Below are 18,477 nucleotides of genomic sequence, written 5' to 3'. Positions count from 1 at the left end.
AGCCTGCACTATAGCTAAACATTTACCTATTGTTCAGCTATGTAAGGAACTATTATAACCATGAACTCATGAGGTGTGAAATGTACTGCTGTGAACTCCTTTCAGCATACAGTACCATTCAAAAGTTTGGAGTCACTGGTTATATTTATAGTTATAGTTATTTTAGAAAAAAAATATAGCTTGTAACATCATAACTAGTCACCACTTTTAGACTTTCAGATGCTTTATTTGATTTCTATATTTCTTTTTCTATTTTTTGGGGAAAAAAAACAAGTTTAAGTGATAAAGTAATGTAATTATATATTTATCAGAGCAGCAGAATGAATTATATTTTTATCATTATCACAATACAACTTCCTGCAATAAATTAATCATAAAGAGCTGCAAAGCAAGAAAGGATCAAATTACCTGTGGTTTCACATATCATTTTAAATGGACCGAAGTCATTTCTGTTAAAGTGAATCTGAAAGCGATCCAGCTTCAAATGACCCTTTTTGTGCTCACAATGCAAGTGAATGTTATAGGGGACTCAATTCTCTTCCTGGTCCTCTTTAGCAGTAATAAGATCTGAAACATGTTCACAGCCCATCTGGTTGACACTGAATTATGGGTAGTGTTGTTGGATGATCTGAAACAGCTGAATGTGACAAATTAGCAAAAATCTAAGAAAAATCGGGTGAAGGGCAAATACTTTTCACAGCACTGTAATTATATTGTAGTGTTAGAAGCTGTGTCTAATATTAGAGTAGCAATGTGCTGGGCTGAGCAGAGTCTCGGACGTCAGTCTCTCATGTAAGCACAAGTGACATTCAGCTGCTTACTCTGTCCTTAACTATTAGCCCGCAAAATACTTCAATCAAGATACTTTAAACATTAAAACACAAGAATTACATATATAGTTATTCTGGGATTTTTCTCATTTTTGTGCATTTATAAAAAAGGCTGGTCAGGGGATTTTTCTAACAGTTTTACAGTACATAAAATCTGCAGTTGTGCTGCAAGTGGCTATTTATTTTAAAATGATGTATAATGTACATTAAATACTCTTCCACTATGTTAAATTAAGCAAATAGATAAAAAAAAATGTGCAATAAATTTGCAGTAAATGCCATTTTATGTTTGTTCTCTGCAGAGGATGTTAACTTATCAATAAGCATGCAATTTGACCAGAGGTATTGTTTTTGCCTCACTATTTAATCACCACTTTTCTAGTATGAGTCATTATAGAGGGTACTTGTTTTTTTTGTTCTTTTTTTTAACAATGTTATGCCGCTTTCTCAGTTGTTATGGAATTTTCTACAGTTGTGGTCATAACTCTGGACACAGAGTGATGACCACAGTCATGCTGAGTAACAAAAATTGGTTTTATATTACCGAAAACAGTGCAGTGATTCCAAACTTTTGGACGGTAGTGTACAGCCCCTGTCAGCCATGAAACAGAGCAGAAACACATACAGTAGACTCCACAACATTCAGTTCTGATCTGCTGTGTCTTACCGATCTTGGTGAGGATCACAGGCGTGACAACGCTTCTCCTCTTGCTGCCATCGGCCAGCATGGTGGAGTTGCCGGTTGGGGGGAAGAGTTTGCCGTTGCGGAAAGCCAGCAGCTGGAGCTTGTAGACAACATCTTCAGCCTGACCAGAGCTAAGCAGCGAAGAAAAGAGAGCTGGAGGCAGCTGCACTGATGCTTCTACTATTGTGTTCTGCATGTATACAAGGAAAGAAGAAATTATTAAACACTGACATTAAAATCAAAACACAAATAATTTATTTACATATGCAACTGCACAGGAATGAAATATATGCTTCTTAACCACAATCATCTTAGATTTTCAAACGTACATTCTTTTTATAGAATTTTCATTTTTTACTGGAATAGTAAAGGCAGTGTGTCCATTAAAAATGTCACCCAAAATTCTCTGCCTGTGCCGTTCAAACGTTTCTTGAAAATGTAGCATAATGAAAACTTGAATGAGCAGAATGAAAAGGGGAGCTGTTGATTTAAAATGGTTAAAAAAGTTAAACACCATAAAAGATAATATGACAACAATCTAATTATGCAGACAAAAAAGCAGTTATCCTAAAAGAACTGACCAAATCTTTAATCTCAGAAATACTAGGGAAATGCTCTGCAGATCATGTAAGCTAGATATAGAGTGGGAAAACATATTTCCAGAAGAATCACATTATCCATTACAAAACAAAAACAAACAAAAAAAGTACAAGTAACACACCTTCAGGGCCAGGGCAGAGAGATTGCTGGTGACGTTACATTTGAAGCTGAGCTGGCGGTCCATATTAAAGTCAGGGTTTAGAGAGCCCAGGTGAGGAATCATAGTGCGCTCTGGCGCCATCCTCTGGAACAATGTGCAGGTCATGCCATTAAAGCTGCTGGCCTTGATCACATGCGCCTCCACTGCGATGTTATGAGAGTTCTGTTGAAGCAAAATAAAATAAAATAAACGCATAAAAAAAAAACCTATCAAACCAAAACTATAATACCAACAATTTGAAAAAAAAAAAAATTAAATAAAAAAATACATAAAAAAAAAACCTTTATTTTGCCTTCTATAGAGGCTGAACAGAAAAGTAATGAAGTAACTGAGATGTGTACTGTAAGGTTTGGATGGTATTTACAGTGTAGTAAGATCCACTAGCCAGTCTGAGTAGAGCGATCTTCTGCAGACTTTCAACAATACGGGAGCAAGCTCGTGCCTCCTTCTGCGCCATCCACAACACTCGCTCATCAGTCAGCATCAGATTACTGGAGATATCCACCATCACGTCCCCCAACTGAGACAGAACACCCACACACAAAACAAACGTACACCCACACGCATGAGAACACTGGAACATTCAGTAGTATATACTCAAAAAACTGAACATACACATTACTTAACATGAGCAGTTTCATTCATATTACTTGGTATAATTTCTATGATCATTATTAGATGTGTGTGTGTGTGTGTGTCTGGATTATAATCTGACACTGACAAGATTTTAACTATGTGCATTTACTTGGTAATCAAATGCATCTTCAGTTAACCTGCTTTACACTGTGCAACTGGAGTGGTCTTATATGTTTGCCGCATACCCTGCTTACCACAGTGCAAATAAAATCCTGGCCAAATTCCATGTCAGACTGCGTGAATAGAGATTTTCTGGTGATAGATTTACGATGCAAGGAAATGACCACATTCTGTACACGCTTTTTTCTGCAAAACAGGCAAAAAGAAACCCTCTGCATAAGAGTGGAAAAGGGTTTATCTAAAAAGTGTTAAACCTCTAGGTTTGAGTTAATCTTGGCTCAGGAAAAAAGGTTACATGGAATGGTCATTTACCAAAGTGAACTTGAGGTCAGGAGCCTACTTTTTCTGTCCACTATGTGGTAGCCTCTTGCTATTTCACTGCAGGTCGCTCTGTATGTGAACAGAGGGTTGAGCCAGACTTAAAAAAGATAAAAAGTTTTATCTTAACATCTCTCTTCCTCTTGCACGCACGCACACACAATATTCCAGGGGACTGCCTTGGAGATGGATGCATCTACACTCATCTAACATCTGGCTAAAAAGCACCCCCTCCTGAAGTGGTTTGATCAAACAGATTTAAATCTGTTTTAAATGACTTGGGTGCATTTACATCTGCATTTTTATGTGGATCACACCTACCTGGCAATAGGCCTAATCCTGATACTCAAGACACATGAATGACCAGGTGTAAATGGGTATCATGAGTGCTAACTAGAGCACACAGGAAAAAATCTGCCCGCATTACAATAAATCAGCACCAATAAACGTAACATGATACTGTTATGACGACCCCTGACAGCATGTTATATCTGCATTTTCCATGACATGTTTAGGGGACGGTTATATTAATGTTATGTAGCAGGGTTCATGCACAGTGTTAGATCATATGCATAAGTGAGAGCAGTCTTATCCTACATCCTCACACAAACACATTACATAACTAGAAAATAAGGGATTAACTGAAAGGACGAATTGTAACCTGAGGGATGTATAGCACAAGGTCATGAGACACGAGACATTAACTTATTAGTCCATCATGCCGAGAGCACACACTACATATTGTAATCAATGGCATGCAGGCGAAGATATGTATGACTAACTTGATCGGAACTTGAGAAGTAAATAAGCGCAGAAAAAGTAAAGAAATTACACAGAATCATTTGTTTTAACAGAGAGCTATGTGAGCTCTACAACTCTTTAAACTGAGAGCTATGAAGTGTATCTATGTACAGGTGTTACATGCTAACATTTCCCCTCAACACGGAGCACTGCGAAATACGATACTAGAGACGAAGTTCCACGTTCCTCTACGGCTCTGCGGCCAAATCCCTCCATTCTGATCTTATCTCCTCTCTCCATGCCGCTCTCTCCATGGATTAAGCCACAGAAAGCCTGCTTTGTTCTTGAGTAAGGAAGAACGCAGGAGAGTGAGGTGGGGAACAGGGTTATTGATAAAAGCAGCCCCTTTTAAACTGAGTTCAGTTTGTCTTTTTCTGATTAAATTTCAGACTTAGTTAAGGATAGCAACTTCAGAAGCAGCACAAACAGAGTCTTTGAGGAATTTGACAAAAATCCATGCGAACACAGATTAAGCCTAGTTAAGGACTAAACTGGGATGCTACTGGTTGTCCATTAAGAATCATATTCTGTCTCAGCTTCGGCTTAATCTGGGTCTGGGAATACATAGAGTTCAGCTTTATTTGATCTGGGAAGAAAAAACTGTGATTGAACATAAATGAAGCCAAGTAACCATTAAATCTAACCAATAGTTTTGAGCCTATTATAACAATGTAATGGCTGCATTTGCTCCTTCCTGACCCACCTCTTTATATTTCTCAGCAAATGTGCCAATCTTCTCGATCATTTCGGCCACGAAGATCACGTCCACCTTGTCAGAGAAGTTAGGGGCTTCGACCGTGTAAGCCAGGAGCTGCTGTGCTGTATGTACAGCGTTGGTAAGGTTCAGAGCCATCTGCTCACAATAGGGCAAGACAGACACAATGGAAACCAAGAAAATGAGAAATGATCGTATATCGCACAGAGGATAGCAGAACACATCTAAAATCATATTGATGAGGCTCTATTAATAATGAGTAATGAGATATGAAACACAAAGGTAGTCAAGAGATTACACAAAATTGGTGATGGGGGGTAAAGGTCAGAGCTTTTCTCCTGCATGCACTCTAGAACAGCAACCAGGCTAAGAACACACTGAGCAGCAGGCTGGGAGGGAGAAGCAGTCTTGCACCTGGTTGATGATGTGGAGCACGCGGGTGGTGTCCTTCATGTACTCGCAGCGGGAGTAGTCTTCCTCAGCCCACTGCCCGCTGCGGTCACAGCGTCTCCTTGCACGCCGGTCTTCAGCCGAGCTGCCCGTATAGATGCTTGTACCCGTTACCTGCCGGGCACAGGGCAGGTACGCGGTGATGCCAGCCAGCGTGCGAGGCCATCTACATACACAGAACAAAGTTGTGATTGAACTGATAGGCTCTGGTACAGGAACTCAATATGGAGTAATTTTGGCCTAAAATTTGCTTCTTTTGTGCCAACGGCTTTTAAATATGCCATGTATGTTAGTAACTGGGCAGGGCTAGATAAAACACAGGCTTCAGGTGGCTTCTATTCAAGTTGTTAGCTATGCAACATACTTTTGTTTAGTCATACAACATTAGAAACTACATAAGCATTTTATATGATGTTACTTAACAACATAGTTCGAGGTAAGTGTGCACACTGTAAACCAGTGGGCATGATTCTCCATTTTTGGTTAGCTACATTAGCCACGGTTTTCTTGTTGGAAAACTAAAGAAACAAACTTCAAAGAGATCTTAGAGTACATCTTGCACAATTTAAAATTCTACACCAGGTCTACCGGTCCCCTACCAGATTGTACAGGTTTGGTTACAGGGATACAGCTGAGCCCTGGCATTGTGAGTCTGAGGAAGGAGACTTAAGTCGTGCTATGTGGCATTGCGCTAGATTCCAGAATTCTGGATTGCAATTTATTCATGAAGTACTAGGTAGTCAAATTGCATTTTGTTCTAGACTCTTTGTCTTAGGGGATTCCTTAGTTCTAAGTACCAGGGACAAGTACTTACAGAAGTGGATACAAACCAGTCTGATGATAGACAGGCAAATTATTCTTAGGGAATGGAAAAAAGCAGGCGCTCCTTCATTTCAAGAATGGGTTGCAGAGATGAGCAAGACGGCAGCATGTGAAAAGCTATCATTTAAATTGTTTGGGCATTTAGAGGTGTACAGATGCAAATGGGGTAAATATTTAAGTTTTATAGACAACGTGACTTGTCTGACTGACTATATTAGATGTAAAAGGGAAAACTGTGTAAATCTGATGTTTTCTGGTCAAATCATCTCTTTAACGTCCTCTTGGAGAACTGCTACATTCCTCAGGCTAGTTTCTCTTATTGCAACAACAGATTCTAGGTGTGTAATGTTTTGTGTTTCTGCTTCTAATGCTGGGTTTTCTCTCTGCTCCACCAACTGTAAACCATGCATTTTTCAGCCACTAGAGGACAGCGAAGAGCTAAATTCCCAAGCTGGACAAGTAAGCACGCTTCCCTCATGAAACACGTTTAAAGCCTTGACCTTACATGGCTTACTGCTCAGAGTTACATATATGCAGCTGCATTTCAGCCTCAGAAGATCAGCCAAATTCACCTGTACTCTCCCTTGTTGTTGGACACTCTTTCAGGGGCACAGTATTTGGCAGAACTCTCAAGAACCACAATGTGGACCGTGCGAGTGTTGTTGCCTCGGCTGGTTCGCACACGGCACTCCCAGTCCCCCGTGAATCCTGGCTGGATGTTGGAGATGGTCAGGGCACTGCGAGGAGGGAAAAAAGAAGAGATTGTTCTCAAATGACAGACTGCTCACAAGAGACGAGAGATTGAGGTCACTCCTCTGCCCTCAAAAGCTGCAAATAAGTCCATCAGACATATTATTTTACGGAGTTAATGCTTTGTTTTGATATTTCTATAGACTTGCATGAGGAGCTTCAAACCATCATGTATGGCTTCTACATGCATGCTGAAGAACATCTGGGGTGATTTCTATAATCAATTAACTTGTGGAATGCTATTCAATTAACTGACTATTCTAGCAATTTTGCCTGCTTTGGTTCCTCTCTCTTTGCTGTCAACACCATTAAAAAGTTCTTTACATGCATCAGTCTTTACTGGTGCAATAAAACACTAGAAGCTGAATTCCCCCAATATTTCCAGTAGTACACTGCATTCTATCAGAATGGCTGCGTGTATCACACATTACAGAACATTACAGAGCACTCTTTAAGTAAAGGGCACATAAAAATAAATTAATTGATTAATTAATTAATTAATTAAAATATCAACACTTTTTCTGATTAACTAATTGTTGAAACGCTAGTTTATCCAGCCCTTCCTCATAAGTATATAGCAATTTACAACCTAAATACCATATAGATCTTCAGCATATCAACAAGCATCACAGTCTTCAACTAGAAGCTTTCCTGAGTCTGGCTGCAGTACCTGGCGATGAGGGAACAGTTCTGCACCATGCTCTTCTCTATGTAGATGCCCTGAGTGGCATCAGGCTCCACCATCTTGCCATCCTGGTACCAGAGCACTTGCATGTCTTCATCCACGAAGGAAGCCATGCACTGGAAGGGCAGGCTGTCCCCCTGGAAGACGATCTGATGCTGGGATGGAGTCATCTGGAAAGAAGGAAGCTCCAGGGGTGCATCTACAGCGAGAGGGTGAAGGCAAGTACTGCATAAAATATCACTTGTTAAACATTACAGCAATATTGGCTGACTGATATTGCAGAAGGCTACAATATGCAATGGAGCCCTCCACTCAATCACAAGGTTCTTCCCCTGTGTGCTGTGAGCATCTTGACCAGTCACAGTTTCAGTGTTTCTGTGGATGTTTTGATTAAACATGCAAGATGATAAAGGAATATCGGAATTGTATTGCAGAATGTTTAGGGCAACACTGGGTTACGGTGCTAACATATCTGCATTTCATTCATTTTTCTAATCCTATACCAATAAGTGTTATTTCTCTGTACTTTTAATACAGGTAGACGTAGTGGCAATTTTTGTGTTGCTCTACAATAAGACTACCTTTTTACGATTGGTTTAAAATTCATTTAGTTATTAATTACGTCATAAACACCATAAAATTAGTAATGAACAGTTGCAACACAAATAAAAGGGCAACAGTAAACCGTTCTATCTAATGCATATGAATAAGATATGTAACCAGCAAGATTTGAGGTTTAACAATATAAATAGAGGCTCAGTATTTGGAAAGCAACAGATGCCCTTTTTATTGATGTTATAAATGCTTGTGAATGATTTTTAAGATGCTCACGATCTATTTAATAGGTATCAATAAATTAATTGTAAATCACTCAAGAGTAATCTCGTAAAGCTATTTTACAAATGTTTGTGTCAACATCGGCATCACTATCATCAGATGTGTGCATCTAAATACTGGCATTGGCCCAGAATTTCTGCATAGGTGCAGCCGTAGTTTTGATGAATCAGGGTATTCGTGTAGTTAGACAAAGGTAAATATTGCTGGATCGCTCTTCAATCATGTAATTATTTATACACAACTGCATTTTCAATATATTGCAAGGCGTATCACAATACACTGCAATACAGTCCTAACACTATTTTGCATTTTGTCCAGGTTAGGCAGGCATAGTAAGCATTGCAAGAAGAGGTTCTGTCAACAGTGCTGACTGATGTCACCAAACAGTTAAACATCTTTCCCTTTTAGTTTTGTACAGATAAACACAAGATTTTTCATCCAGGTGAGGCGTTCCCAAGCCTCAAAGCTGTTACACTCATTAACAATATGAAGAACAAAAAAAAAAGCCACTCTGGTTTTAATGTTTGAGACTAGTGAGAGTACTATGATTTAGAGTAAACCTAATCAGTATTTTAACCATATCCACATTTTAACCATCCGCCACCAATAATTTAACATTCAACATCAAAGTCCTCATGGAGCGGTTTCCTCAGGCATATTAAAGCTAGCTTTGAACTAAATCAAGCACTATGAATAGTGATTCTTCATTGAAAAAGTCTAGAAGTGGGCATAATCTGTGTCTGGGAAAGAAGCCAGACAAAGTCTTCATTGTGCCAGTGTGCCTTGCTCTTATCAGTCTTAAATATTGCACAACCTCTGCAAAATATGAGGATGAGAAAAAAAAGAAGGGTATTCAGTGCCAAACTTGTGCTTATCTCTCATCTTTTTGAACAGTCTGCACTGAGAGTAAGCGCCAGGGCCTGCTACAGGTTAAGCACAGCACTGTGTGCATTCAAATACTCTAATGAATACTGCCTTAGATACTCAAATAATGTATTCAGTTCCATTCACTTCCCTAGAGGAAAATTTATTGAACGATAGAAAATACTTACAAACTCATATTCCAAATTTTTACTGCAGTTTATTTTTCCACTGAGGCCCACTTATAACAACTGCGGTCATAATTAGTTTTTACATGACTGTTGTCCAATCTCTCTTTATCCATTAAATTTAAACTGGCTGTTTTCATTACTGTACCTTTAGGACTGATATGTAAATGAGCTCTGTCCTGATGGGCTGCCTTGTATTTTGCCTCATTCAAAAACCAGAACTGAAAATCAGAGCTGAAACTCTCTTTAAAACTTCAGAGTGGGCATAGCTAAACATCTGTAGCCTGAATAGGTGGACATATGTAAATGAGTACTTGTGACACTGAATTCAAAATGGGCTGTTTTTGCAGCTTAGATTCCATATATGGACCGTATGGACTGGGTAGTGAACGGTACGTTTTGAAACTTTAACAATGTTTATATATTACTTCAAACACCATTATTTATAAGAAGAGAGGGAAATTCATTTTTCTACAATATGGACCCTTTAAAACACAAGCTTACATTTACTTTGTGCAAAACAAATTAAGATGAAAATAGCCTGTATTAAGTAACTTTAAAAATTTTAAAATTACAGGCAATAAAACCACAAATGTAGTTAAACAGCCATTTAGTTTAGTGTTGGGAGACTATGGTTTCTGGCATATGACAGCTTTAAAAATGGACAAAAATATGCAGCGGCAAACTTCAACCCTGACTTTTGTTTGTATCATAATTTTTCTTTTTGAACAAACACAGTCTGTAGTTTCGTGGTCGTGTATTCTTACCACAGGTTAGCGTTTCAGGCATGAGGGAGGTTATGAGCTGGCCCTGTAGTGAGCGAGGGTAAGAGCAGCGTGTGTCCTTTACTCCTACACCTTTCTCTTTGATCCAGCGCACCAGCCACTGCAGGTTACAGTCGCACAGCAGATAGGGGCTCTGGAACTCCCTAAGAACAGACACAGTGCATAAACCAGTGGAGTGTAGCAAATAAAATACCACAATAACTACAGTGCCAGGCTAAAGTAAAAGATCACCCTTCCGTTTACTTAAGATCCAGTCATAAGGACTACGAAGTAAAAGTGATTCATTTTTCAGCATCAAGAAAAACAAACACACAAAAAACATACTTAACAGAAAATTATACAATAGCATCAACGACTAAACATATTATTTTTCAGTATTTAGTGAGTCAACTTTTATCACAGCTTCCATTCTTTTTGAGAAAGTTGTCAAGCCAAGTGGTCTTTATGGTTTTCAGTTTTTCATGCTTCTTGTAAACACCTACAAAGTTGAGTCTTACAAGTTGGTTGCATTTTCTGCTTCTTAGGATCCAAGTAACCCCTATCATCTGTGAACACCTTACTCCACATCTCAGATGTCCAGTTTCAGTGTTCTAGAAAGTTTTGGTGGTCTACCAGGTCTTGTGGTCATTAGGAGTCTCATTTTTTTCCCTATCTCTTAATAATTTCTTGAACGTGTTTCTTTTAGCTTATGTTTCCTTTGACTTTACACTTCCTTATGCAAGTGAATAATACCTATAGCTAATCTCCTTAGAACTAGCTCTTTTAGCCATTTCAGATGCACATGGACTGTAACTCCTTTCTGGAAAGCTTGGAAAGATGGAGATTTGAAGGATGGAAGAGTAAAAGTGGCAGCAGCGTTCACAAAAGTGAAGAGTGGACAAATTACAATCATTGGATTTGATATTACACTCAGTATTAGAAGCTTTTGGGTAATTTGCTGTTAAATATATGCTTTCTGCTTATTGTCCTAACACTGAAAAATGAACATTTTTGTCACTGTAAATTAAATAAACAAAAGGGTTGTCTCTGACCTCTGCACAGTACCCTACTTTCATTATTCTCTTCAGTACATGTGGTAATCCAACAATATTACTTCTTAAACAAAAATATGTTTAGTTTCTCAAAAAACTATTTACGTCACTGGCTATTACAGTGACTTGATACATGGCAGAAGTCAAAGTGCCCAGATCTACTGATACAGCTACAATAGTTCAGCATTTGGAAATATCTGTTTGGGCTGAAGTTCACAGAGGCCCATATCATAAAGATCATAATAAAACAAACGAGGTGCAGTTTGTTATGTTTGCAGCTAAACCCTGCAGGGGCGGACCAAGACCAGTGCTGCTTATTAATATGCATTAAGTGAGAACACTGGGACTGAAATGAGTCCATGTTTCTATATTACAACTGAAATGATTTTTGACTTTTCAGTTTACTTACAGTGTTTTGAGGGACACAAGGCTGTCAAAGGTCCCTTGAGACAGCGATGAAAACATGTTCCCCGAAAGGTTCCTGAAACAAAAACACAGCTTGATTGCTGCAGTGTAGATGAGCGTCAAGATAAATTTAACATGTAAAGCAGATCTTATTTGAAAAGTGTTTATATAATATTACTTGGTAGGCATACACACCTTCTGAGTCCAACAAAAACAGAACAAACCCTGCTAGCTGCAGTGTCAGACCCTGCCACATTGCCAGGGTCGCTATAGTAACTAAACTATGTTTTAAAGTTAACACCTGACTTGTTTCAGATTTCTTATAGCTGATGCAATCTTGTTGGCATACACTTCATTATGTAACCCGCATTTGTTAGATTTATTTTCACAGGAATGAACACAATAGCTTCATTCTGCTGTCATCTGGGAGTCTTAATGAACTTGGCAGAAATAGCTTTACCCTCACCTTCATGAGGTAGAGAGGACACACTAATATGTGCGCTGCTGTTGCTACACCCATGGGATGCAAAGGCTAATACGCTAATCTTACAACACCTGTTACATTTTAGCTCTCAGTGAAGGACAATTAAGTCCATAATTCCAAGCCAAATGCCTACAATGACACTGATGTCCTTGTCATTAAGCCCTGAACACAGAGATAACCACTACAAAAAACATTTTGCCTACTGTCTGAAAATCCACGTTCTTAGAACAGAGTTCATAAATGTTCAAACCACCAACAGAGACTGATACTGCGCAATGCTGATAATGTCAAAATAAGCCGATTTACTTACAGTTTGACAAGATTTGTGAGGCCTTTGAATATATCCACATTGAGGCAGCCGATACGGTTATTGGACAAATCTCTGAAGAGAAAAGAAAATATATGAATTTATATACACTTTTCACACAAACATTCCCATACAACAATAACAAAAATGCAATAAGACAAAATAATAAAGCTTGCACTGGGAAGAGGCAATACCACTGCACACTCAAAAACAAGACCCCAAATGGGAACCAACAGAGCTTCAGTTCTAGTTCATTCTCTACCTGCTGGAGATACAGCTGAAACCTCCATAATAACAGAGACCAGTGATGGAAATGTTCTAGTCTTTTAATATTAACATATTCCTAAAATGTCACTAAGCACACAGAATCATGTGTAGCATCAAGCAAAGCTTATACTTTTCTCTGACTAGTGTGAAAATATGAGCAAAAGCACTAAATGCTAACAGCTTCCTAAGTAGTTTATGCCCTCTTAACACTTTTTGCACAGTAATTATTCTAAAAATAGCACTGACACATTAACATACCATCCTAGTTTACATTCTGCTCTTACTGCTGATGCAACAGTGCTTCACCTGAAAGAGTAAAGAACTCAGTAAAACATCACTGGCTTCATCTGCAAGTGTTAGCAAAGACAGAAGAGAACACTCTAAAGTACCATTAGGTCCTGTTGGTACCCATTTTGAGCAGGTACCCAAAACCATAAAACCAGAACCTTCGGTGCTGGACTGACAACCAAAGGAAAACATACAGTTTACGTTTTACTGGTGCCAAAGGTTTCGCTACATTGTGCAGTGGAAAAACACCACAAAAAGTACTGAAGACAAAGTCCTATAGATCAAAGCCAGTGTTGAATGCTGATAAATGACAGCCCTGCAGTGGTTCACATTACTTTTTTGGCCTTTTAGAGCTTTGGTTTATCAAAAAACCCAACACTAATCTCACCCTGTCAGTTCTCCAACTCTTGCTGTTACTACATACTCTTGCTAGAGGCTGCCCTTTTGGACAAAGCAGACGCCACTTCTGCTTGTCTCACTACAAATCATGACTTTGGTCACTACAAAGAAATGAGCAAAATTAGTCTCAGATCAGAGTAAAGGGAAACTTTTAGCATAAATTGGAAAAGTCCCATTTAGCCTTAGGCTTTTTCACATCAAAAGCAAGACTGGACGATTGTGCAATTATAACTGTCAAGACGTATCCCCAGTTTTGTACTGAACATTTTATGACAACCTTAAGCTATTTAAATTACCTTCCGTAATGGTTTCTATACTGGTTCTTTAAAACCAACGACTAAGGTGCCACAGCACATGCAGCATAAAGTTAAATGGAAATCAAATGATTTTTGATGTGGAAAGGCTCCATTTTGGAGAAACTTAGTGAATCAGAATTTTTCACAGTGGTGGTGGTAGACCCATATGTCTGAAGAGTCTCTAGATAAAACTTATTTGATCAAATTTACCACTTTTTTACCATCATCAACATTACACATGGAAACTCAGAAGACATCTGTAGGTTCTCTGGTTGTTTTGGATAGTAAAAAAAAAATGCTATATTTGCAATGGAGGCATTACTCCACGACACTTCAAGTTGGTACATTTCCCCAGAAAAAGTATTTGACATTAAAACACTCAATGACCTTGTTTACATCTCACTGACTGAATACTGCAGAAACAAAAAAAATATTTGGGATTTCCACTTGAACTCATCTTCACAGATTCAAATATTCAAAATAATGCACACAACTACAGTTACATCTGATCTTCTGGGCCACACATGACAAAAGCACATGCCACCAAAGATACAGTGATGATTATATTACATTTATTAAATTTATTACAATTAGTAAAGAGCCCAGATCAAGAAAAACTGAACTTCTCTCAATTTATTGAAGTAAGAGTTTGATGTAGTGTGCAAACGCTGTTAAAGTTTCAAATGGTACCCTCCATTCCCCAGTCTATACAGTCCATATACGGAAACTAAGCTGCAAAAGCAGCCTATTTGGAATTCACTGTTTTCGTGATGTCGAGAAAAATTTATTTATGTATTTCCCTTTAGCTTCTGCAGTACCACCCCTTTTTCTGGGGGACTGCTTCATTTTACATTTTAATATTTATGAGTTCTAGTTTTTGCTTATAATCATGCAATAATTTACAGGATATGTATATACATCCTGCAGGGTACATGTAGAGTTTTTTTTTTATTCAAGATAAGTTATAAGGAGTGTTTCAGCCTGGACTGCCTTCTGAATTATAAGGAAGCCAATCAGAACAGAGCTCATTTACATATACCAGTTTTAAATGCACTGTAACAAAAACAACCTGTCCTAAGGGATAAAGAGAAGTTGGAAAATAGCCATGCAAAAATGAATTAGGACTGTTCTTGGAACACAAACCCAAACAAACTTAAAAAATAAATCTAAATAATAATAATAATAATAATAATAATAATAATTAAATACAAGTTAAAGAAATTTAAAGGAAAGTTTATACCAGTTCAGGGCATCAAAAGGCCACTTTCACCTTGAGAACTCAGCCCATCTCAGTTCTGCTTCCAAATTATTCAAAATGTTACAAAACCTGATCCTGATCTAAGCAAAGAAGGTAAATAGAACCAGTTAAAGCACCAAATTTCATGGTCACAACTACAACATGTTCGATTGGATGGCGCAGGGGCGGGGGGGTAAGCGTTTAGCTCCTATCTATCTAACATGACATGTTAGCGTCAGAATGGATTTACTATGCCCTGCAGACAGTGACTCTAAGTCAAGGGAGTAGACAGAACCACATGTTAAGTTCTTGTTCAGCTAAAATCTGCCTGTTGACTGAAAGAACAGTGGTTCCATTTTACTGTTGTGGGTTTTAGGGAACAGCTGGGGAATTTATAGCAAGGAAATTCCACTCCGAGTGGAGCTGGAGGGCAGACTGTAAGCTGGAAAAGCACTTCACTGCTGACTTGGGATCAGTTTTTCTAACAAACCTACAGTCTTAAAAATAAAGGTGCCAGAAAGAGGTTTTGCCAGAGAACCACCACCCTGAGTTCATTAGAAGTCCTTCTGATGGATGCTTCTTTAAGGAACCACTTTTGTTAAGATGTGTGAGTGCGAAGAACCTTTTTAAAAGCAAAGGTCCAGCGCCTAGTTATACATGAATAAGGGTTGGATTTGTTGGATTGGATCAAGTAAAGCAGCAGTGGCAACGAAGACTGAAAAACACAAAAAGGAACTTCTTTTCTTATTTTCTTTTTCTTCCTATTTTATTAAGTACAGTCAACTATGACAAGAAACTGTCCTATATTTAGCTGTGTAACCCCTGAACTTTGTCAACTGTCCTTTTTCAATAGTCTATGTCAGTGGTTCTCAAAGCAGTCCACACTTTTGCTCCAACCCAACACATTAGGATAGCAGTGGTCACCAACTCTCTCCCTGAAGATCTGCCTTCCTGCAGGTTTCATCTCCAACCCAAACATCACACACCTCAATAAGATAAATCAAGGACTTCTGAATGTAATAATAAGATGGATAAAGTGGGGTTGATTAGGGGTGGAGTCCGCAAGAAGATAGATCTCCAGGAGTTAGTGACCACAACGAAAAGAGGAAATCTGTGTGCCAGTCTGGGGGTCCCTGTGGACCAGTTTGGGAACCACTAGTCTAAATCACGTTCCTCATACCACCTCCACTGGCCCTTATCAAGTCCACTGACTCTCAAGCACTCTTTCCCCCTCTACTTCACTCCTTTCATTATCTTTTCATCTCCTTTCTCCATTGCTGTCTCACCCTTCCCTCATCTCTCTAAACTTTTCATCTCTTTCCACTATATTGCTCTTTTAAACTCCTTGTCTCTCCCTCAGTCTCTCTGTGAAGGAGAGGGAGCAGGAGCTGAAGCCAGAGGCTTGTCTCAAAACGTAACGGGGGAAATGTAATTAGGCACTTTGAGGCAAAGCAGCAGCAGATGGGAGAAATTAAAGATTGGACTGAGCAGAGTTAGAAACACAGCGACTCTTTTGTTGACCAAGCCTGCTACTGACCGAATTTAACCAGCTAGTGGGCTTTTCACGTTCTCAGTGTGAATTAACTTTGTCACTCTTTTCCAAAAATCAAACAAGACACCGCAAGCTTCAAAGTCAAGTCATTTTGTTGCTATTCACAGTTAGGCACTGGTTGAACCCTGTTTTATAGCCCAAATTACCACAATTTATCAGATTATAACTGCTTTGAGAAATATTCCATGAACTGGTTTACAATCTACCTTTTACAATTCCTTTCCGTCATTTAAAAATCAAACTCTTTTCACACTCTTTAAACGTGGTGCATAAAAAGATGAAAATTCTTGCACTGGCTCTCTCTTGAACGCTAGGTTGACAGTCATTTTCGCTCAGAGGAACTGCATATTTCTCCATTCAGCCAGCCAAGCAGTAGTTTATATTGGCAAGATATACAACATTCTAACAGTCTCTAAGCACACACGCTCTCACCATATGTGTACAATATACAGTATGTGTACATTCACAATCTCACCACACATACACTCAGCTCCATCTAAACCACTTGTTACCACACACACAGCAGAGCTCTCTGCCTCTCAAATGTTTTAAGAAATATACAGCACTGTGCAAAAGGCAGAGACCACCCTTTCACTCATTTAACTTCCAGCCAAAATGGCCATTAAGTAGTTTAAGTTGTTTATTTTTCAGGACATAGTTCTGAAGAGATAGATACAGGATAACCCACTTCCATAGGGAAGGAGTAAGACAAAGGAAAATAAGTGAAAAAAAAGGCACGTTTCCAAAACGGTTATATATTAAAATCCAAGAATATAGCACACCTAACAAGACTCGAAAGACCAAAACGGTCACCTTCAGATAAACCGTACTTAAAACTTCTTTAAGAGAGAGGAGAAAATCATGCTCCACTCTTACTTCAGATCTGAAAAAATCCACAGCCGTTTCTGTCCATCCTTCCACTGTGAGAACACAACTCAACACTATGAGTCTGAAAGGATGTGTAGCTGTGAAGAAGCCCTTACTGAGAAAAATATATAAACAAAAAGATAAACATCTGCAAATCAAACAAAGAAACTGCTGGTCTTCTCAGGATGGGCTGGCCACCCCAGAGTCCAGGCCTCAAGATCACTGAACGTGTTTGGATTACTTGGATGGTGAGAAACAGAAAATCCTACACCAACTTCTAAGACTGAACTTCGGTGTTGTGGAAAAATATCCTTGCAGAAACTGAAGGACAAAAAGTGTCCAGCATGTCATAGCTTTTTTTTTTTGCTTGTTTGGTTTGTGTGCTTTTTACCAGTGGACATTACCATAACCCAGCTGACTTGTGTAGGTTGGGGTAGAATAATGTGAGAAAGTAAAGGTTTTACTAAGCTAAATTCATTCTTGTAATGTCAGGTGAAATATATAGCATTTAAAAAGAATAAATGAAACTAAGGAAGCACTGTAAGTTAAAATGAACATATACTGAAGTTCAACATGGAAATATATTTATCCTGTAGTAAAAAGTATGTTTTTAAACATTTTCTACTGAACTACTGAAAAAAAAAAATTCGGTCCAGTCTTTGTGGCTGTGGCTTTTATATGATTAGATGAGCCGTCAACATCTAAAAGTCATACAGAGACTTTGGAGGTCCTCTCCTTCTTTTCTAGCTAGCCTTCACCGTTTAACTTCCCTGGTCATTATCAGTATGCTTGGTTCTGGGAATGGTGGTATTTTTGTGATTGGCCAATGGCCACACACGGTGTCTAGATATGCGCTGTCCAGTATTCGCCTTGAACGTGCTGTTTGTCTCCGTTCATTTTATATAGGACAACAGCAGGATAAAGACCATGCATTTATATCTTTCTCACCCTTTCAGCAGTCCACCAGGAATTCTCCCAGGTCAGACCACCACTGCTATAAAGTCACAGAAAGCACGCACCTCTCATGTCCACAGTTGACATTCCAGTAAACAGAAGGTTGCTGCACAACCTAACTAGCTCAACATACCAATGAACACACCT

General features: G+C 38.7%; 1 protein-coding gene across 1 annotated transcript in view; it reads right to left on the bottom strand.

Moving 5' to 3' along the window:
* The window catches only part of LOC118825715 (adhesion G protein-coupled receptor A3-like), a 46,429-nt gene that overhangs the window by 6,075 nt on the left and 21,877 nt on the right, over positions 1-18,477 (bottom strand). Inside the window, exons 4-13 of the mRNA XM_036596500.1 lie at positions 12,474-12,545; positions 11,684-11,755; positions 10,226-10,386; positions 7,558-7,771; positions 6,710-6,874; positions 5,280-5,481; positions 4,854-5,003; positions 2,640-2,795; positions 2,237-2,437; positions 1,498-1,705 (exon numbers count right to left, since the gene is read on the bottom strand). Coding sequence (XP_036452393.1) covers positions 1,498-1,705; positions 2,237-2,437; positions 2,640-2,795; positions 4,854-5,003; positions 5,280-5,481; positions 6,710-6,874; positions 7,558-7,771; positions 10,226-10,386; positions 11,684-11,755; positions 12,474-12,545 — 1,601 coding nt within the window. The remainder of the gene's footprint in view (positions 1-1,497; positions 1,706-2,236; positions 2,438-2,639; positions 2,796-4,853; positions 5,004-5,279; positions 5,482-6,709; positions 6,875-7,557; positions 7,772-10,225; positions 10,387-11,683; positions 11,756-12,473; positions 12,546-18,477) is intronic.

The sequence above is a fragment of the Colossoma macropomum genome, unplaced genomic scaffold (genome assembly GCF_904425465.1).
Source record: "Colossoma macropomum unplaced genomic scaffold, Colossoma_macropomum, whole genome shotgun sequence".
Classification (NCBI taxonomy): domain Eukaryota; kingdom Metazoa; phylum Chordata; class Actinopteri; order Characiformes; family Serrasalmidae; genus Colossoma; species Colossoma macropomum.
This window is presented reverse-complemented; position numbering and strand designations above follow the sequence as displayed.